At 38.0% G+C, this 22,724-nt stretch overlaps 1 protein-coding gene across 2 annotated transcripts in view; it reads left to right on the forward strand.

Moving 5' to 3' along the window:
- The window catches only part of PDE11A (phosphodiesterase 11A), a 304,831-nt gene that overhangs the window by 89,726 nt on the left and 192,381 nt on the right, over window positions 1-22,724 (forward strand). For both annotated transcript variants that reach the window (XM_004674489.2, XM_004674490.2), the window contains exons 3-5: window positions 6,921-7,010; window positions 9,437-9,577; window positions 18,686-18,750. In XM_004674489.2, the coding sequence (XP_004674546.1) occupies window positions 6,921-7,010; window positions 9,437-9,577; window positions 18,686-18,750 (296 nt within the window). The remainder of the gene's footprint in view (window positions 1-6,920; window positions 7,011-9,436; window positions 9,578-18,685; window positions 18,751-22,724) is intronic.

Below are 22,724 nucleotides of genomic sequence, written 5' to 3' on the forward strand. Positions count from 1 at the left end.
TCATAGGGAAGCTCCATGTTTAGCAGTTTGAGGAACCTCCAAACAGTTTTCCATAGTGGTTGTACTAGTTTGCATTCCCACCAGCAATGCAGGAGTTATTGAGATGTTTTTAATGTATGCTTCAACCAAAATTGCACTTCTAGGAATTTGTCCAACAAAAAAATATTGTCCAGGTGCACAAAGATAAATTTTTAAGATAGTTATGGCAATTTTATTTGTGTCAGAAAAATTAGAAACACTGTGAATGCTTATTAATGTGAACATTCACCTTTTGGGATTTTTATTGGAGAGTAAAATGGATCAAGTCCATGTCTTTGAAATGACATGCAAAGATTTTCAAGGTATATTGCCAGGAGAAAAAGAAGTTGTGAATGTAAATCACATTGTGATCCACTTACGTTTATAAATAGCCCTACAGTTCATATATAAGGGCCCATATACTGGAAGGGAGAAAGGGATTGTTCTTGGGAGGAGAGTGAATGTTGGGATAAGAAATGAAGGAGAATCTGTGATCAGTCTATTTTATGCACTTTAATACTGACAGTTTTTTAACAAAAAGTAAAAATATATATTAAATTTGAGTTATTAAAATATATACACATAAATGAATTAATATTTTTAAGGTTTATTTATTTATGCATACAGAACTGGGGTACAGGCCAGAAGTGCAGGGGCAGTGAGAGGATTCACTAGAGACAGAGTGGGGAGCCGAACAGGCAGATTGACGTACTACACTGCTGAGGGGAACAGTGGGTGGGTCAGGAGAGATCTGAAGTGCCATGTGGATCACCTCTGGTGTGGGATTAAACTAATGCTGAAGTGGCTTTAGCTTCCTGGTGCTGTGCTTTAACTGGCTGCACAGCCAGGGAGGGCCCCATGAATTAATATTAATGAAGCATTTAGAATATTTCTTGCTATAGAGGAAATGTTTTGTGATTAAATTTCATTAATTTTAGGGTGATAGGGCCCTCCCTGGTGACACGTCAGGTCAGAGCGCAACACTATGAAGCTATCAACATCTACTGCAGCCGGGTCGATCCCTGGCCAGAGAGGTGACCCACGTGGTGTGACAGACCTGTCTCACCCAATGCACCCTTCAGCAGTTTATTTCAGTCAATCTGCCTGTTCTGCTCCCTACTCCATTACCTCCCACACCTCTGGCCCGTACCCTAGTTCCTGTATACATAAATAAATAAATATTTAAAAAAAATTAGGGTTATATTTTAAAAAAGTCATGTGCAAAGATTTAGTTACAAGGATGTTTAACTCCAGGATTATTAGTCTAGATTAGAAATAATTTAAATATCCAACAGTGGATGATTGAGTAAAAATGATATTAATCCTCACCAATGGACTTTTACATAATTTTAACACCTTTATTGAGGTGTATTTTGCATATCATTAAATATATCCATTTTCAGTGAACAATCAGTGATTTTAAGTAACTTCAGAGTGGCACAGTTATCACCATAAATCCGATTTAGAACGTATGACCACTTAACCTCATCTTGCATCACTAACCCAAGAACTGCTACTTTCTTTCTCTATAAATTTTCTTTTTCTTGAACATACAATGGGACACTTTTTTATTATTATCAGAGAAAATAGTCATAATAAGTAAAAAATAACAAAATGTTACATAAAATTTTAGCCTAGCTGGGTTTATCTGAAAGGAGAAAGAAAGAGGAAAACTTGAGTGACATTTTGCAAAATAATAGTAGAGGATGCTCCTGAATGATAGGAGAACAGGTACTTTTTTTTTTTTTTTTTGCAATCTTACCATCAGGAAAAAAGCAATGCAAATATCTCACAAAGAACATGGTTCTAGAAATGGGTACTTTCAATGTTTTCATAGTAACAGAACATCTCTGAAAGAAAGGGTGGGAATTTGGAATTATCTCTGGACATAAGAGGGTTGTTTCTCTAAAGTGTTGGGGGGTTGGGAATAAGGCCAAATAGAAAGTTATTAGTTGATATTGTTACAGGGCAGGGAGAGGGGCACCCCAGAACCCCCAAACCTGTCCACTATAAATAGGTTATGGATGCTGCAAAACTACTTGGAAGAAATTGAACTTAGTCTTTCTACCCTTGGATAAGCTAGACCTTTTAGCAAATATTAGCTAATACTAACTTCAGGGGATGGATGAAAAGAGTGGTAAAGTGCTCCTTTTGGTTTCCTGGGGTCCCAGCTTCAATACTCAGGGCCACAAGCCAAACTCCCTAGAAGAATTTCTCCTTTATTTGCCATCTTGCTCTCCCTCATATTTTTGAGTGAAATTCCCCATTCTATTTAGTGTTAATTCTTAAAGTGAACAATTTCAGTTAATATATAATTGGATCATCTGGTTGTTGTAAATTTTTTTAAACAAAGGTTATAATGTATATTCGCATTTGGGGAAATTATTTTCTTGGGAAAAGGCACAGTACTGATAGAAAAGGCATGTTTTGCCTTTGGTGTGAGCTGTGAAGATTAATTTATGAATCAGATTCTTGAACTTAGAACCCCACCTATTGTCTCTTCCATGTTGTGATACCTTGTTTTCCAAATTGCTCTTCTTGAAGAATTTATTTTACATTTGAATTAGAACTATTTGACAACATTCTCAGTGTCAAATCAGTGGGGTCCAAATCAGCGAAGCTTTGCCATGTAGTTAATGCTTGAGAGCAGAAGGGAGTTCAGAATGTAATGGTAGGAAAATCTTCTGTCAGCTATTAATTTGGCTGACAGTGATGTGGCTCTTCAAGCTGTTATGCCTTGAGGAGTGAGGTCCGTAAAGGAGATGGCCCTAGGCCCCTCGCTGGGAATCTCCGGTGTGGATATCCAGATTCTTTAATGATTTATAATTGGACCAGAGCAGATCGTGGGGCTCTAATAGCCTTTCTCTGTGGTTTATAAGTTTGAAAAGATTTAGTACCTACTGTCTTTCTTTAGGACATTGATGGAGGCTCCCAGTGCTCAGATTTTATGCTTATTAGTGATACTTTTCATGAGTTTCCAGGGCTAAAGTGACTTTTTCACACTGCTTAATGATTTTCAGTTTAACTCCCTTTCTGAGTGGGATGTTGTAAAGATTAATTAGCCAGTGTTCACAAAGTGCTCTCAAGCTGAAAAGTGCTGCACAAGGGTGTACAGACTCATTAGCTTCTTAGTCATTAAGCTTTTTAGACCTTTTGGCATTCAGAAACTAGTTGGCCAGATTAATATGCTATTTTAGAGGAGGGAGAGCCTCAGAAAGAGAAGAATATCTTTTTTTTTTTTTCCAGGACATCTGTTGCACTGGGACTAACCAGGATATAGGAATGTTTTGCTTCTCCTTATCTAATACTTCCACATTGCTTCAATTTCTTACTTCTCTCTCTAAAATGTATCCATCTATTTTTCCTGAACATATATTTGAAAATGCTATGGATCATATTGTAATCTAAGTAGCAATAGTGGCGTGGAGTCTGACACTAGAGAGTTGAATCATGAGAATGTAAGATAACAGGGTTGCTCATTCCCTTTGTAAATAATATCCTCTCTCAGTTTGCAGTGTGTCACATCTGTTCACAGATGTGGTCAATATATGCTAGAGTTCTGTATGATTCAGTTGTCTTTGAGTGAGGTTGGAAAATTACAAGTTGGCCACCAAAGATATAAAGAGGTTCTGAAAGAACCAGAGACAAACATGGATAACCCCATAGCTAGCTAGATTGACAGCTAACTTTCTAAGTATTAAGGGAAAATAGTTGTCAACCTGGAATTATATATCCAAATAAATTATTTTTCAAGAGTGATTATAAAATAAAGACATTTTGTACAGAAAAAAAGCAAAGCATTTAACACCAATGCTAAAGGAATTCTAAAGGATTGTCTTTGAAAGAAAGAAAATTACCGCAGAAGGAGATGCTGGAAAGAATGAAGAAGATAACACTGATAAGCATGTGGCTAAATCTAAATAAGCCATTAGCTAATAAGAATAATAATGTCAAATTCTCAGTAACAAAACAAGACAGAAGTAGGAAAAAAAACACATACATCCCAGGGAAGTAGTGTTGAGAGATGTGTGTTCCAAGTTTCCTGTCATATTTGGAAGGTGGCTAAAAAATATAAAATTTAGGTTTAATTAAACATGCACATACATTTTTTAAATTTATCACTAAAATTAAGGAAATGTTTTGTAATAGTGGGGAAATCAAGGGAATGAGAAAAAGTCAACAGCAATTAACTAAAAAAAAAAGAAAGTAAAGAAATTTAACACAGATTTTAGTAATTGTTGCTGGGTCTCTTACCTTACAGTTACAAATAGTTAACCACTCTTTGGATTTCATATACACAGACTATGTGACTATGTGTGTACACACACACACACACACACACACCTAAGAGCAAACAGAGAAAACAATAATCCTAATCCTAATGATAAGTGAATGTGTTCTTTTGGCTTGTGCTAACAAGGTCAAGTAATAACATCATACATAGGGTACAGAGCATCAGGGTACAGGGCATCATGTTACAGGAGAGGAACCCCAAATGTTACACACCCACCCTTTTAATGTACAGAAAACCTGCCTAACCTCTGTCCCAGAGGGAGATACTTTAATTGTACTGCAAAGCAAATAATTCTGTTGTTTGCTCTGGAAGAAGACACTGCCTTCCAAGGCTGTTCATTAGACAAGCACTCTGGAAAGACAGAAGTAGTGGCTTTTATTGCCATATGTGCAGAAATGTGAGAGCCCCATGATGAATTATTTCTTAACAACTTTGGATAAATTCATAAAACCTCAGTTTTTTCATCTGAAAGATGGAAAGAGTGGTATAACATAAGGCATTGTAATGATCAAATGATGAGAGAACATAGAAGACATGCCATCTCCAAGGACTTTGTCAGCAGCAGCTGCTATTATCAACAAAATTGTTCATGAAGAGGATGTTAACACTTTTTTTGAGTTCTTTGTTTTTTCTAAGAAATAAAATATTTCTAATTATTTTCATCACCAAATGTTAGAGCAGAAAAGGACCAGAAAAATTAAGGAAAAGATTTAGAGATTGTAAGTGACATGGTAGCCTTTATACATAACAACCATATAAGGGACATTGGTAATCTGATTTAAAATTCAGCTTCCTTTAAATTAGATACATTGCTTGGATCTCAATAAATATTGGCTTTCCAAATAAAATGAAGGAATTCTATAATGTATTATAAAACATTTTGCATGGTTATTTGGTTACTCTTCTTCCCACTTGCTTAGCTTATAAATCATTCTAAAATGTGACCCGTAAAGGTGAAAGAAAAGAGGGAGGGAGGAGTGGTGAGTTAAATTAAGTAACCCACATCTACACCCTTCCTTCCACCTCCATCATAATTATTATCTCTAGACAGAGAAGAACTGAAAACTGGAAGGAAAGTGCTTTCTGTCCAGGTGGGTGAAATTGAAAGTGCTTCCATTCTGGCTCATGGCAGGAATTTCTGGCAGGATTTTGTCAAGAGCATCATGCTGGCTTATCCACAAGCCTCCTAAAGCATGGGGCGGGGTGGGGGGGGGGGACAGAGAGGGTGAAAAAATAGCATCTATTTCTTGAAAGCGTGTTATAAGGAATGAGTATCTTTTGTAGAATTAAATGACCTGAGCTGCTGGGTGAGTTTAAACAAGTTACTGTTGAGTTTCCTGATCTCTAAAATACACAGAAAGTTCCTCCATGAGGAGTTGATGTACAACTAAAATGAAGAACTGACATAAGAGTGCTTGACATATAGCAGACCTTCATTAAATATTCGTTTGCTTTGAATCAAATTCAGTGAAAGAATTTATCCTGGAAAAATCTCTAAAAACCAACTCATTGATTTCATACCCCTACTTAGTACCATTAGTACCAATCACACTGTTTTTCTCTCTCCTTTAAGAGTGGGGTAACAGCATTACATTAGCTTTTACAGTGTTTTGAAAAACTGTCAGGAAGCCAAGGCCAGATTTGAGCATATCCCAGTAACCAAGCAAGATTTTATTTTTTTAAGATTTATTTATTTAAGCATAAAAAATTGGGGAACAGGTGTAGAGGTGCAGGGTTAATGAAAGGATTCACCAGAGATAGAGTGGGGAGCAGAACAGGGCTGACTGACAAAGTACACTGCTGAGGGGAGCAGTGGGAGAGACAGGAGAGGTCTGCTGTGTCATGCGGATCACCTCCCTGGCCAGGGATCAAACTTGTGCTGCAGTAGCTGTGGATAGCTTCTTAGTGCTGTGCTTTACTCATTACACCACCTGGGAGGGCCCACAGGATTTCTTTCTTTTCTTTTCTTTTTTTTTTAAAGCAAGTACTTTTTATTTTATTTATTTATTTTAAAGATTTTATTTATGTATTCATATAGAATTGGGGTATAGGCCAGAGATGCGGAGGGTGAGAGGATTCACCAGAGACAGAGCCGGGAGCAGAACAGGCAGATAGATGAAGTACACTGCTGAGGGGAGCAGCGGGCGGGTCAGGAGAGGTCTGCCACGCCATGTGGATCTCCTCCGGGGCAAGTGGGAATCGAACTCATGCGGAAGTGTTTTTAGCTTGTTAGTGCAGCGTTTTAACCCGCTGAGCCACCAGGGAGGGCCAAGATTTCTTTTTAATAGAAATTCACAGTGAATGTGATTTACCCCTCATTGTTTATGTACCTCAAATCCTGGGCAACATCACATCCCACTTGAATAATTCTGTTCTGCATGTTGCTTTATGTCTTCATATATGTGATTTTTTTTTCTAGTTACAGCTTGATTAGACTCTCTGAGAGTTAACTGAAAAATATCCTTTTGAAATTGACATACTTGGATAAACAACTCCATAATTAATCTCTATGATTGAAAAGAAAACATTAAATTTAGGCCTATGCCGGAAATGTGTATTTAGTTCAGTGATGTTTTAATCTTAATGTTTTTTTTTCTTTGCCCTCCAGGTTATGCAGATGTATCTTCCATTTTGTGGAATCGCCATTTCTAATGCTCAGCTATTTGCTGCCTCGAGGAAGGAGTATGAAAGAAGCAGAGTGAGTAGAAAGAAATATGCTGACCACCCACCACACTGTCTTTCTCGTGTCTGAGTCATTGTGTATTTTCAAAACAGCAGATGACATTCACAGCAACATGGATGGAACTAGAAGGGATCAGTGAAATAAGTCAGAAGGAAACAGGAAAATATCGAATGGCTTCAGTTATTGGAGGAATATAAGAGAACCAAGTAAGACGTAGGGGAAAATTTTATTGTTAGTACAATATAAAACAGAACATCATGTTATATACCTTAAACAAAGTTACACATCAATTCTGTTTCAATAGAGCCATAAAAGAGAGATTTTGAAAAAAAAGACTTGCTTGGGGTTAGAGCAGTGAAATGTGACATTTGTCCCCAAATTAGCAGTGAAATCTAGAGACTTAATGATGTGAGCAATGAGTAAAGATAACTTTTGGTCTCTGTACAGCTGGCAAGTTGACAGTTGCTTACAGGAATCTTTGATGGATAGGTCAGGCCTAGAAGTTAATATGTGGAAATTATCAGTATAGAGATGGTATTTAAAACCAGGGTACCAGCTAGGTTAATGTGAGAAAGAGTATATAGGTAAAAGAAGAGGTTCAAGGATGAACCCTGGAGAAAAGAAGTCACTAGGAGGAGCAGGAAAATGCAGGTGTTGGTTTCCTGGAAAGCAAGTTAAAAGAAGGGAGAATTCAATTGTGTGAAAGACTCCCAGTGTCTACTGAATTGCCTATCATCTTAGATTTTCTTCTCTTACTCCTGTTCTGGAGCTGGGCTGCATTGTAATTTGCAAAACTTTCATCACTTGTTAGTAAGCAGCAATTTTAAATTAGAAGCAATAAAATTACTAGAATGTGATTTGTCAGTGCAAGGCTCAAGGCACAATTAGTTTTTCCTCGGAGATAAATGTTCTTGTATATAGGTCCCAGAGGCCTTATTCAGGCAGTCACAGCAAATTGAAAAGTTAAATAATTGTTCAGTTAATATGATTCATCTGAAGACATAGTCTGGCTATTTAAGGAAATAATGCTTTCCCTTTTAATACTAGGGCATTTTGTTTGTCACTATTCAGACTTATTTTTTCTGCTGTGTTTGAACATGAACTTATTGGTCATTGATCTTTTACAGAGATGTCAAAATGTCAAACAATCACGATACACTTAAAACTTTTTCACCTCCTGATGCTTCTCTTTTATTTGGGATCATAGGGCAATCCATGGTCTTTAGCCATATTGCCAGCTCTCTTTAGAGAGAAGTCTGCCAGGGTGTTTGGACCTCTTTTAGATGCTCAGTGAACTAGATTTATTTCATGGGTCCCTTAACTCATTCAAATGCCTTTCTACCTAAATAGAATCAGAAGAAATTTTCACATGTTTCAGGACAAATTAAATTCATTACCAAAGTTGAAAATAAGTCAAATCCTTGGGATGATGAGCAACACCATCATCTACTTGAATAGATGTGAATTTGAAAACCCATGAAATCCTTTTGTGAGGGGTCAGAATTGAGATTTCACATCCCATTAAATTCTATTGAATAAAACATCCCCTGGCCAATTCACTGGCTGTGTAATTTTCTGATTGCTCTCTGATAGAAGCATAATAGCTACCACCTGTACATAATCCACTATTTTTAAATCTGTGACAATATCCATGTTATTAGAAATTGTCAATAAATATTTCAGTACAAAAAAAGCAAGCTAAATTAAATGGATGAAATGATAGGTTATTCCAATTTGATTTTTAAATACAGATATAAGTTTTAGTGAAATTTAGAATTTTTTCTTAAATTGTGGGCTTTTCATCCTGTTTTAACAGAAATTTTAATGGTGTTTTCTTTCCTGAGGTAGTAGTGTTCAAATGTTCTCCCATATGGATTGGGATAAAGCATACTTCTTGTGTCGAGGGGTTAATGGGAATTTTATGTATTATTTGAAGGCTCTGAAACTCCACTAGCCATTCTACACTATAATTCGTTCAGAAATCTATGGGAGATGTGTATTAGTGAGAATAAGTCTCAAGTTCGGCCTAGTTCCTCCTGATGGTGAGCATGAACTGCTTTGTAAGTTTATGAAATAAATATGCTTTAGGGAAAATCAGATATTCATTATTTAGAAAATGTTAAGTTTATCTCTATTCACACTGCAGAAAAACTATGAAAAAAATCTTTAGTCACTCTATGGTATCATGTAATCTTTAGCTATATGTGAAATTTACAAGGTCTCAAATGACTGGCACTATTCTCAAGTTGGTTTTTGTTGCTCAAGATATTCATAAAATGAAATGATGGAAATAAGTGAAAAGGAAAAAATGAGCCACACAACAATATTTTTTATCTTATTATGACAAAGATTACATGGATGTAATCAGAGAAAAAAAATCCCACCCAACATTTTTATTCACTCCTATATTGACCAGAATATATTCATGTTATTTTCCCTAGGCTTTGCTTGAGGTGGTTAATGACCTCTTTGAAGAGCAGACGGACCTGGAGAAAATTGTCAAGAAAATAATGCATCGGGCTCAAACCCTATTGAAATGTGAGCGTTGTTCTGTTTTACTCCTAGAGGACATTGAATCACCAGTAAGTCACCTTTTATCTTTCCTCTTGCGGGGAAGACTGCTTTATAGAACAAGGTTGAGTTTCATTGTAATTAAGTTTGTTGGGAAGTTAGGGTTTGAATCACTCTCTTCGTGATGCCTCTAACCATGAGGTGACTTTTATCAAATTTAAGATTTCAATTTCTGTCACCTTAGAAACAGAGACTTTTATGCTGACAGGCACTTTCCAGAGCTATCCCATTTGGTGTATCTAAGGTTGAAGGAAACAAGGTGTTTAAAATTTGTGTAGTCCCACAGGGCCAAGGGAAGATAAACTCAGTGTCTAATCTCCTATCACCCAGCCCCTCTGAGGGAGCTGGGCAGTCCTCAGCATTGGTGGGTCCTGTGGCGGGGTCCATAGCCCTTGTACTGGGTGCAAAGAAGTCATGCTCTTTACTCTGGGGTTGGAGTTGTACTTGTGCTGAGTGGGGTGGCCAGCCTCCCCTGGGCTATCGGCAGGAGTTTGACTGCTGCTTCTGCAGTGCCCTTTCCAGGTTCTTGTGCTGCTTCTTTGAACCACAGGACTCCTGCACAGAAAGCCCCAGGCCTGGGAAAGAGGCCTTTCCTATTCACCACAGGAGCTCCTGTTACTCTGAGGGCTGGCATCAGGGCAGTTCTAGGCCTCAGGGCTGCTGCATCTTGGCTTTCAAGTTCTAACAAGGAGTTTGGCCCTTGGGGGTGAATCAGCTGGATAGTACACACCAATTTTGAAAACAGTGGTCATCATTAATCTGATTTCTTGGAAGTAAAAATTCTCTTTGGCAGTAATTTAGTATCTTTGCTGTGAACATCTTTCAGAAACCAGGAGTTATCTAGCAATCAAGTGCTGTTTTAATGCCTCAGAATATTTTACTGTACCTTCTTCGGAAGGTATTATTGCCTTCAGGTTTGTTTTCCTTGGAGAACAAGAATCTTACAGTAAACTTTGGAGCTCTAATAAGTGTTGTACAACTTACAACATTGAACATATTTTAGCAGAGTTTTATTTTTATTTCCATGGGTATGGATTATTTCCCCACAGGGTGCTCCTTGGTGCTAGGCAGGCTGTGAGGGTCCACAGGGAAATGGTCACTAAGGAAAGGCAGGAAGGGTCAGTGGTGGGGCTTTAGCAGCCAGGCTTCCATGAGCCACACACCCCCTTGAAGGCAAGAGACTGGTGACCATCTGAAATCTGGATAGGGACAAACTCAAAGTTCTCTATTCAGTTGTAAATGGGCATGGAAATAATTCAAACCAGCTGAGTGTGGTCATTCCTGCTAATATGCCAACATGGGCTAACTTTCATGCTGTGGTCTCGTTCCTGGCAAGTCAGATGACAAAGGACAGTTATCAAAGTTGACTGGGAAAGTGGGGCAGCATTGGAAGGAATGCTGGGTACAGTAATAGCTTCATGGTATGAAGTATAGGGAGGGGATCAAAACCAACTCTCTACGGTGTTAGTAGGTTACTGAAAGTGAAAAGAACTTTTAGTTATCGCAATTAAACATGCTAACGCTGTAAATGGGGTCAGAGCAAAAAATTCCAGACCACTCTCCATCATTAGTTCTCTTTGTCCATCCTCTCCCCATCAAAGTGAGGCTGAATTCCTCTAATTCAGAGCTGCAAGGACTGGAGGTCAATAAAAGACTGCAGAATAAATGTCTGATCTACCCAGTTATGTTTTAGAAGTGCTCGAGATACTTTTGCCAAGACCACTGCCTGGGACGATGGCAGGAGAGTTGAGGATGGGCCTGAGGGTGTCTGTCTGTTTTTCACCATGTTGCAAGCTGATGCTGTGTTCTTCTTTACACACGTCTCACCAAAGGTTTCTCAAAACTTCAGACTTTAAGAGTCCTCTGTTTAGTGCGTTCCCCTCATTGCCAGGCAGAAACTGTAGAAAGGTGATCAACTGTAGTGTTATCTTGTTCAGGAGGAGAAGCCAGACAGAACAGGACACCAGACACCAAAATTAGGTGCTGGCACAGTGGTTGCAACAAACAGAAAACCATGAAAAGACTAAGATCTCTGACTGGGACGACCCCTTCCCCAACTCTGAATGCTGAATGTGTAGAGAAATATTACAAACCTTTGTCATGTAGACATATGTGTGTAATTTGAAAGAAAGATGTATTGTTTCAGAGGGGAAAAAAATCTGTTCAGTGTTTCCCTCCTCAAAAACATCCTCTGTATTTTCTATTTTATTAGAATGTTTTCTGGAAACAAGGACTTTTAACTTCACAAGTCCTTTTAAAATTTTAGAAGCTGTTTATTGCAGATGTATGATATTTTATGATTTCTCACATTGAGGGAAAGAGAAAAAATTAAATCTAGTCATAGAAGCTTTGATTCATCAGGCTCTTAACTCAGTCCTTAGAGACTGCATTCATGGCCTTTAAACTGGGCAGTCAGGTGTAAACTGACGAGTTTGCCCAGAGGATGCCAGAAATAGAAAGGAGGAATACCATTCTAATCTTCTCTCTTGCCAAACTTAATATTCTACCCTCCTTTGCTTCTCTTAAGTGTTTCATTCAATCAAGTTTAAGTGACTTTGTCAATGGTATTTTCCACCACACTGAAAAATACCAAGGTTGTTCTATAGCCAGCTGCCTATGAACATTAGAGAATGTCTAACCGAGTACTCACTGCTTACTGTCATTCTCTCCATGAACCTGTCTAAGCAATTTCTATCACTTCTCTTAGTTCCTTTCTAGCTAATGTATTTTCTGTTATCCGTGTTCTGTTTGTGTTTAGCCAAGGAAAGAGAATGTAGACATTTTTATCTTGTGTCCTCAGGCACTGTCTCAGTACCAGTGTGTCCATGTGCTCTTTCATGTATCATTCTGCTGGCTGGCATCTCTTGTGTTGTCCAGAACTATGCAGTTTATGAGATTACTGTAGTTCATTTTCTAAACCACGACACTTAAGCTACACTTGTTTTCAATTATGTTTCTTGGCATCTTGGTTCTTATGTGAATACATGTATAATTAAACCACTGAGTTAGAAAATCTTCCGAATCAACACTTGAGAGGAAGAGGTAGGGGTGATCATCTTGTTGTTGGAACATCCTGTAATTCAGTCTCCCCCATTGTAAATGGGTGGTAAAAAATTGCTTCAGGCTTTCCTTTTTATTTCACTTTCTTTCCATTTCCCCCCTTTTCTTTTTCTAAATTTCCTTCTTCCTGTGAGGAAACCAGCTTAAATGGTTTTACTTTTTCTAGAGTGCAAAACGGACGGTATTAAATAAAACATTGATGAATAGCTGAATAATCCTTGTTACATATGTTAAAAAATAATAGTCAACTGAGTAAATTTTTAAAATCTTAGCTTTATTCAAGGATTCATAAATCTGGCTACATCTAGTCTAGTAAACAGAAGTGAGCTCTGGGGAGCTATACAAAATGAAAGACTTTTATAGGCAGCAGTGAGTGGGAACACGCAAGTTATACTAGGTGATGTGGGGAACAGGGTGTAGGCTGGATGCGCAGGGTTGAAAGAATTCACCAGAGACTGAATGGAGAACAGAAGAGGCAGATTGATTGAAATCTATTGTTGGGAGGAGTGGTAGACAAGGAGAGAAAGGTGTCTGCACTGAGAGAGGGTCTTGAGGCTCTTTTCATACTCCAGGCATCAGTGATTGGCTAGGATATCTGGCCTTGGGCATGTCCCAACTCATGATGGAGATTACTGGCTTACTAGCCTGCTTCTCATGACAGCCCCATCACTCCCCTTTCTATTCAAGCCTCCCAAACTTGTCTGCTGGGCAAGGGGTGGGGGCTCAGTTTTACCTTTAGTAATGGTACCAGGCTCTAGGCATAAAAAAAGGTAGGTTATGGCAAAGTCACTTTCCTTTAGGAGAATGCAGGTGTCTCTTGAGCAGGTTACCTAACTAGTGCTGACAGATGAATCCCAATGGATTCGTTTAAGAGACCAGTTTCTGAAAAGCTGAAATTGTAAGAAGGTAGAATTTAGTTTGGTAATGTGGGACATAGCATAAATGACTCCATTTTGGACCTGTTGTCTCATTAACCATTAATATGTCACATGCATTTGTATGCATTAAGTCAGTTCTCTCTATTAATAATGACATATCAATATAATAATTCTGTGGGGTCAGCCCCTCCAAATGAGTCAAATAGGCTTTTCTCAATAGAGCCAAAATAGCCCTCTGTCAACTTAGAATGAGAATTAGTGGTCAATGAAGGTTCTGTGAGCTTCAGGAGGTTGCTTCATACAATTTCTCTTATGTTGAGAGCAGTGAGGGCCCTGAAGATGAGGAGAAGCTTCTGCTCTATCTAGCCTTAAGTCCTAAGCCCCTCCCTATTACAAGAAAAAATCATTATGGCGCAAGCGTCTGTTATTTTCCTAATAGAAAGAAACAACCACTGTTAAGACCAAAAAGGATGTAGGTGGCGGTATCATCCAATTCGAGTTTCATCAGTAGACATATTCTCTAAGAATCACATATCTGTACTCACAGAGTAAGAAGAGGCCATCTCCTTTTCTTATCTGTCAAGAATTCTCCCTCTCCCTGTCCTTGATGTTTAGGTTCCAAAATTATTCCTGGTCAGCTCCGTTATTCTTTGCAATATACAGCCATGTGAGCTCTCCAAATATAAATATATGTTATGAAATTCATTGTGTTCCTTCTGCTAATCCATCTGATCTTTTGATCGCACATTCATCCCTAGAAGAACCCAGAGGGGTACAGGATGCACATTGACAACTCACGTCATTCATCTTTTCTATATTTTATGTGTGTATTTATTTGTGTATGTGTATGTGAAACTTCCACCTACTGGACTTTAGACCTGCCCCAAATCTTCACCAATTCTAAGATTTTCTATTTTACTCAGTATGTTAGCAAAATTAGGCCTGAGTTCTTTCTTCTGCCTGTTAACAGAGACAGGCTCTGAAGATCTATAGAATCAGCTGATTCTTATTGTATGCTTTTATTGACTTTTGCCATATTCTTAAATCCATGGCCAAACTTCAGTTGCATTTAAGGCAATTAAAGACTGAGGCTGCTTTCCAGGTCCAAAGATGCCAACCCCTGTGTGCCTTGCATTCTTTACTGGTTTCATTTAATTCTGCCAACATTTGCATAACTGATTCCTTTATTGAATTAATTTCAGTTAACTTTCTACTATTCTGTCTTCTACCAAAACTCTGATTTAGATGCTGAAGCCTAGAAAAATCCTCTAGACTCTGAGTCTAGAGCACACCTGTTCACACATCACGATGTACATCTGGATGTAGTTCACAGAAAGATTCATCAGCATCCTCTTGTGTGCTGGTAGCACTGTAAGCATAATTTCATGATGAAATTATACATCTGTGCACTGCTACCCTCTCTGTATGATGTGAGCTCCTCAAGGACAGTACATGATTGGTAACCAATGTCTGATATATATTATCACATACACTAAGTACTTGATAAAAGTTGATTGAGGAAATAAATGACTGAAGTAAATTATTCATCAACATAGGTGAGAAACTTATCAAGAATAGCATTGGACCATAATTTAAGTCATTTGTTGATCATATAGTATAGTCCTCTTCTAGAAAAATAGTGATTAAGACAATTCGAATGGGGAAAAATTGGTGATTAGTTAGTGGATCATTTCTGTTTTCTTTTTGGTGGCAGGAATATTTATTTGAACATAGTTTTTGTTTTTAAATTAAAGGAAAAAAAAAAAAAACAGAGAAACCAGACCAACTTGTGCTTGAAAAATGTCCAAATCAAAAAGACTTCTGTTCATGGAACTTTTCCAAATAACAGGCAGAGATGCTTGGGGGATATTTTGTTTACTTCAATCTGGCATGTGTACTGCCTTCCCCAGGGTGTAATAACTAGGGCTGATCAACAGCCACGGGAGCTGGGAACCACTTGTTCAATTTCATGCACCTATAAACCACTTTTGATATTTTTCTTGCAAGATTATTTTTTACATGTTTATGTGTGCATTTGCTTATTTAATCTGTGTTCATTTATCACATCTATAATAAAATCAGAATATTATTTAGAGAATGAATAAAAATTTAATTAAACCTAAGAATCATAAGGTTGGTCCAAGTCAGGAATAAAACTTGGATTTTTATTTATGCTTTTTAATGGTCTTTTATTATGCTTTCACCTATTTTTTTTTATTCCTGGTCATATCTAGTGATACTCTGTATATCTCATTAAATTCCATTAAAATATTTTTATTATTTTTTTCTTTTTCTTTTTTTTATGTTTATTTTATTCATTTATGCATACAAGAACTGGGGTGTAGGCCAGAGGTGCAGGGGATAAGAGAATTCACCAAAGACAGAGAGGGGAGCAGAGCAAACAGATTTACTGAAATAACTACTGAGGGGAGCAGCAGAGGAGATAGGAAAGGCTTGCTATGCCATTTGGGTCAGCTCCCTGGGCGGGGATCAAATGCTTGTTACATGTTATGGTGGCTGGCAATAGCTTGATAGTGCTGTGTCTTTAACCCCTGAACCACCAGAGGCCCGAGATACTTAAGTTTTAATTGCACAGTTCAAAACATTTTGAGACTGTCATCATAAAAGTTGAGGTTATGGAACAAATCTAGTAAACCAGATGCTTTCTTGTGCCTACTTTGTGCCTGCTTTCATATTCACCACCCTCATCTGCACCAAAAGGTGAACACTATTCTTTTCTTGTTTTAAAGATTTATATTTATGTATTTATGCACACAAGAACTGGGGTGGGGGTGGTAGGCCAGAGATTCAGGGGCTAAGAGGATTCACTAGAGAAAGAGTGGGGAGCAGAGCACACAGATCTACTGAAATATATTGCTAAGAGGAGCAGCGAGTGAGACAGGAGCTAAAGACCTGCTATTCATGGATGAAAAATGATACTATATAATATAGAACACTATTCAGCCATTAAAAACAATAAAATCTTGCCATTTGAGGAACAGAAATGGACCTGAGGGCATTATGTAAATGTTTCTAAGTGATTATGTTTAAGTTTTTACTGAACACAAATTATTCAGTTTACCTTTTGCTATGTAACAAATAAAACCAAAATTTAGAGGCTTAAATTATCCATGTTATTATACTCAAAGGTTCTATGGCACAGGAATTTAGACAGGGCACAGCAAGGACTGCTTGCCTCTTTCTAAGCTATTTGGAGCCATAGTTGGAAAAACATGGAGACTAGGGATGATTTAGTGACTGGAGACTGGAATCATCTGAAGGTTTGTTCATTTATCTGCCTGCAAAGCAGAGCTTCTGCACCATCTACAGGTGACCTTCCAACATGACTTGGCTACCTTTCAGCATCGTGACACCAGCCCAGGGCTCCAGGCACCAGTGTTTCACCAGATGAGGCAGAAGCTGTATTGTCTTTAGTGACAAGCTCAGAATTCATATTCTGTTCTCTTATCCATATTCTGTTGGCCAAAAGTTGGAAGCCCACCTAGAATCAAGGGGAAGGAACACAGAAACTACTTCTTGAGGAAGCACACTCTACCCTACATAATCCTGTGGAGGTTAGGAGATACTGTTGTGATACTCTTTGGAATTTGTATCCAATGAGTGATTTTTTTTTAGAGGCTTAATTCACATTTGAAATGCAATATGTTCTGTGGTTGCTAAGGATATTTCCTTGCAGATGAGCTATTGTCCTTCTTCTGTATTCAGTTAGTCACACAAAATTTTCTTTGTGACAGGCATTACTTTTATCTTTTTCCTAATGTTGCATTTTCTTAGTCTGGGCTCATTACCTCACTGATAAAGCTGTTTTAATATTTAATCTATTCCTAGTTCCCAAGTCATTTTTTAAGTATCCATCAGTTCCTTCTAAGTGTTTAATTTAAAAGTCTTTGAAGCATGACTGTATCTGCTAAGGCAAATCTAAATGTCACCCTTGGAAGCAGCCAGTGACATTCAGATGACTCCTTACAGTATGAAAAACTCATTTTTCTATCATGTGGTGTATTTTGTCAAAAGAGGTCCAGAAATGGTGCATTTTCCACTTAATATACTTAATGTAGTTGGAGGCACTGGCAGGCAGACTATCGCTAATCCCAGTTGCGCCACTTAGTTGTATGAAACTGAGAAAGTTTCTTAAAAATTATGGGTTAGTTTCTTCATTCATATACTGAAGCTAAAAAATCCTTACTTTGCAGAGTTGTAATAAGGACATCAAATTGCTAAAGAAGCTTCTGTTATAGGGCCTGTTAATAGTAATTAACAAAGAGGAAAACTACTTGTACATTTTTTTGTGTGCCTCTAAATTCCCCTTTAATGTAACTACATGACCAGTTGTATTGAGTGTCCGATTTCACTTGGTAGTAAGGGAGGATGTGTCTGCACTCAGTCTGATTTTGAAAATGTTGGGTTCATCTTTTTACTTGCTGGGTAGTAGCAGCAAGACACCACCTAAGAGCCATGGTAAATATCAGGGAGGTAACTTCAGAAGCTGGGTTAGACACAGGCATCCTTTATTAAGGGCGTTGTTGCTATTGAAGGAGTTTGTTGTCTCCATAAGTGATGATTGGATTGTTAAAAAGGTGGTAAAAGAATTCTATTCAAATGAGATGTCCCTTTGCCTAACCACACAGACTGGTATCTCATGATAAAATGTGTGTTTATTTAACAAAATGTATTAAATCTCTGGCACTGTATGCCATGAAAGAAGTGAGGGCTTCCCTGGTGGCACAAGGGGTTAGGTCACAGCACTATGAAGCTATCCACTGAACATATGCTGCAGTTCACCTGTTTGACCCCCCTCCAGGAAGCTACGGACATGGCACAGCAGACGTCTCCTGTCTCGCCTGCTGCTCCCCTCAGCAGTGTATTTCAGTCAGTCTAACTGTTCTGCTCCCCACTCTGTCTCTGGTGATTCCTCTCACTCCTGGTACCTCTGGTCTTTACACCAGCTCTTGTAAATAAATAGATAAATTGTTTAAAAAAAAAAAAGTGAAACACAAAACAGAATTTTCTTCTACCGCTCATGCTTTCTCCACTTAAAATCTATTTCTAATCTCCAATTATTATACTAATCATTTTAAAGATGAAAAATGTTTATTGTGTTGTTTCATACTGCGAGAAAGCTTTAATTGACTTGGGTCTTGTTGTCTTTCTGTGTGGCAGGTGGTGAAGTTTACTAAATCCTTTGAATTGATGTCCCCTAAGTGCAGTGCTGATGCTGAGAACAGGTAAGGCTTGTAAATTTCAGGTTTGTTTTTAAATGGTCTTAATCCCTGGTGTTGGCAGTGTTACATAATTTTCTAAGGATAGGTTTTATTGTTATTTTTTATTTTTATCAGGAGAAGCAGTAAAATGTCATTGTTCATCTGCAGTTCATGGCTTACATAAAAACTAGCTTAGGCCCTCCCTGGTGGCGCAGCGGGTTAAAGCACAGCACTGAGAATCTAAAGCCGCTTCCGAATGAGTTCGATTCCCGCCTGCCCCGGAGGTGACCACATGGCGTGGCAGACCTCTCCTGACCCGCCCGCTGCTCCCCTCAGCAGTGTACTTCGTCGATCTGCCTGTTCTGTTCCCCACTCTGTCTCTGGTGAAGCCTCTCGCCGCCCCTGAGCCTCTGGCCTGTACCCCAGTTCTGTATGCACAAATAAATAAATCTTAAAAAAAAACTAGCTTAGAGGCCCTCCCTGGTGGCACAGCGGGTTAAAGCACAGCACTAAGAAGCTAAAGCCACTATAGCATGAGTTTGATCCCTGCCCATGGCGTGGCAGACCTCTCCTGACCTACCCGCTACTTCCCGCAGCAGTGTACTTTATTAATCTGCCTGTTCAGCTCCCCACTCTGTCTCTGGTGAATCCACTCACTGCCCCTGCACCTCTGGCTTGTACCCCAGTTCAGTATGCATAAATAAATAAATCTTAAAAAAAAAAACTGATAGCTTAGAAATATATGAATGGATATCTAAAACTGCTAATGAAGTTATTTTTATTTTTCTTATTTTTATTCATTATCATTTTTTATTATTTTACATCATTTGTCATTTTGTGCATTTTTAAAAAAATCTCAGTTGTAATCCCCGTGGGCTTCCCACCACCTATTCACCCATATGCCATCGCCATAGTCCAGTGCACTCTTCCCACCCCAGTTCTGATCCCACTCCTCTTTCCACCCTCATAAAACGTCTCTGGCTAATAGTTGTTCACTGTTTTCATTTTTACTTTTGAATAAAGTCATTTTTAGGTATCCCTAATTATACAGTCTAATTTTCTGTTTTATTCTATCCAAGGATTTTCTTCCTTTCTTTTGTGTGCTTGTATTTAGCCAATTAAATCCCTTTGGGAGAAAGGATGAGTGTTTCCAGTAATTATTTTTTTATACCCATTCATTGATATTGGTGAGGGGAACGTTGAGGGCCGGGGACAGTGAACTTCTGTTAGCTTCTGTTAGCTTTGTAGGGCCCTGCGTAGTAGCTGGATAGTACCAAAAAAAAAAAAAAAAATGGGTTCTTTTACGGTCACTTTTAGAGGAAGGACTAAAAATCATGAAATTGACCAAAATACAGAAAGATGGAGAAAGACAAGTGAAGCACTGATGACCACAAAGATGATTCTGATACCAAAGCCAGCAAGAGAAACAGCCTCTCTCTGTTGGGTGCTGTGTGCTAGGAGTTATACATTTCTATATAATGACTGGGCCCAACAAGCCTATGAAGTAAAGGTCATTAACGTGTAGGACAAAGGAAAAGGCATGGTTCAGTGAGTTTAAGTGACTTGTCCAACGCTCTATGGCCAGTAAGTGGTAGCTGTGTCAAGGACAAGATCACCTAGATAAGATGCTCCCAACCTTTAAGCTTGGACCTCTTGCCAAACATAATTTGTGATATGGTAGTTGATACAGTGGTTATCTGTTGGGCTAATGTTTCCCAAATTTAACTGATAATTAGACTCAAGCTTGGAGAACTTATATAAACTAAATTCTAGTGTTTACACTTAGCAATTTTGACTTGAGTATCAAAGTGATGTCCTAAAGATTTACAGATTCAAAAAGCTCCCTAGCTATACCTGTTTGAAATTGTAATTTCAAGGAAAATTTGATTTTATAGCTTTATTATTGCCTTTAAGTCCAGGAAATAGAAACCATTAAATTAAAATGGAAACTTTATTTCCTAACTTCATTTCAAGAGCTTGAGGTATAAAAGTGGCCTTTGTTACTTACTATATGATTCTAGTTGTAGGGATTTCTGGGAAAATAAAATTATAAAATCAGATAGTATGTCAGTAATTTCCAGAAGCTAGAGATGTGAAGGGATTTACTGAGAAGGGATACATGGGAATTTCGAGTTGTGATGTAACTGTTCTATAGCTTCTCTGGGGTGGTGGTTATATAATCGCACTAGTCAAAATATGCAGAACTACAGACCAAAAAGAGTAATTTTTACTGTAAATTATATCTCAGAGTAGTAAAAAGGAAGTCTTGTGTAGACCTTTCATGTAAATATATTTGTATCTGCATCCAATGTCAACTAAACCTATAGATAACTAAGATAGTTGGACATAGTCAGCTGAGGTACTCAGAAGTTTTCCTAAAAATTTCTTATGAAATACATTAGGAGAATATTTATTATTGTTTATTCTTTTAGGTAGTTGTGATCTCAAATAAGTTATCTTTTTCATATGTAGTAGGAGGGGAAGCTTTATGGGTTTGTCAAAGCACAACCTATGAAATTCTAGTGCTTCAGTCCTCTTTCCATACTGCTGTGTCCTCATTATCTCTGCAGGGTTAAATACTTCTGGCATTTTGATTATTTTTAATGTTAAAGAACTTCCATCACAATGAAATGATCCAAGCCAAACTGCCCTTGATAAGCTTTCTAATCACAAAGGGAAATAAGAAGCTCAGAATTTGTTTAAACAGATATTTGAAAAGATGTTCTTGAACCTTGACATTATGAGATAGTCCTCTTCATCTTTCTATTTATGGCCTTTAAATTAATGTAGAATGTTCATTTATCTTAGAAGACCTTTCCTGTGTTGTCTAGTAATTTTCCTCTTGGAGCTGTGGAATTCTTCAGTCATTTATTGAAAGTTAAAGGAATAATGACAAGTAGCTCTAGCATTTACTTCGCCAGTGACCATGGAAGAGACATTGAAACAGGCTCTCACACTGTAAATCTTTCCTCGAACCTTTCCCTTACCATCTTCACTGTGGAGAATGTCTGTTAAATACCTTAGTCCTCTAGACATCATTCAGAGTTTTAATAGGATAACCTTCTAAAAGAATGTCTCTGGCTTCATGCAGCAATGTTTCAGGGTGCTTTTTAAATTCTTTTGATCTTTCCTTTGAAGTCTGCTACTTTCATTGACAGTCCTTGAAGACATTTTCCAAAACCAATTTTGTTACTAATTCATCACTTCTGCTATTTGTCTATGGAACTATTCTGTTGTCTTTAACAGTCTTTTATTTTTTCCATGTAACTAATACCAGCCAGTATGAGTTGGAAATGATTTGTTCCATCCCTTTCCGTGAAATGCATACCTCCCGGGATGGCTTTGTAAATCCTCCAGTGGTAAGATTCCTACTGTGTCATGATGGTCTTCTGTCACTGGTAGGGAATTCTAGTTATTAGGACACTTCATATTGAATCACATTCTTTTAACTCCTACCTGTTACATCTGAATTTACACACTGACGATAACTATTCCTTCAGTCACTATCCCTTCATCTACTAGCCTCTGTCGAGTACCTACTCTGTGTCTGTAGTAATGGGACTACAGACATTTAAAAAAAATCACCAGTCTCTGCCCTCAAAGACACCAAAGCCATTGAACAGAAATGGGAATGAGTTAAGAATAGAACCAGATTTCACCAGGCCTCCAACCCATGGTTAGAAATAGAATCATACCAGCAGTGGTAAGTTTTACTTGGCTGCTTGGTCATTTCTCCTTGTAATGAAAGTCCTGCTTGCAAATGCTACTCTTGAAGTAATTCTGGGAGTCTCTCCAGTTTTTAAAAGACTATTTAGAATTTTACTATTGAGTCATCACTTTTTTTTAAAAGATTCATTTATTTATGCATACAGAACTGGGGTACAAGCCAGAAGTGGGAGGGGGAGTGAAAGGATTCACCAGAGACAGAGTGGGGAGCAGAACAGGCAGATCAATTAAGTACACTGCTGAGGAAGCAGCGGGTGGGTTAGGAGAGGTCT

The sequence above is a fragment of the Condylura cristata genome, unplaced genomic scaffold (assembly GCF_000260355.1).
Source record: "Condylura cristata isolate star-nosed mole 26May11 unplaced genomic scaffold, ConCri1.0 scaffold00002, whole genome shotgun sequence".
Taxonomy (NCBI): domain Eukaryota; kingdom Metazoa; phylum Chordata; class Mammalia; order Eulipotyphla; family Talpidae; genus Condylura; species Condylura cristata.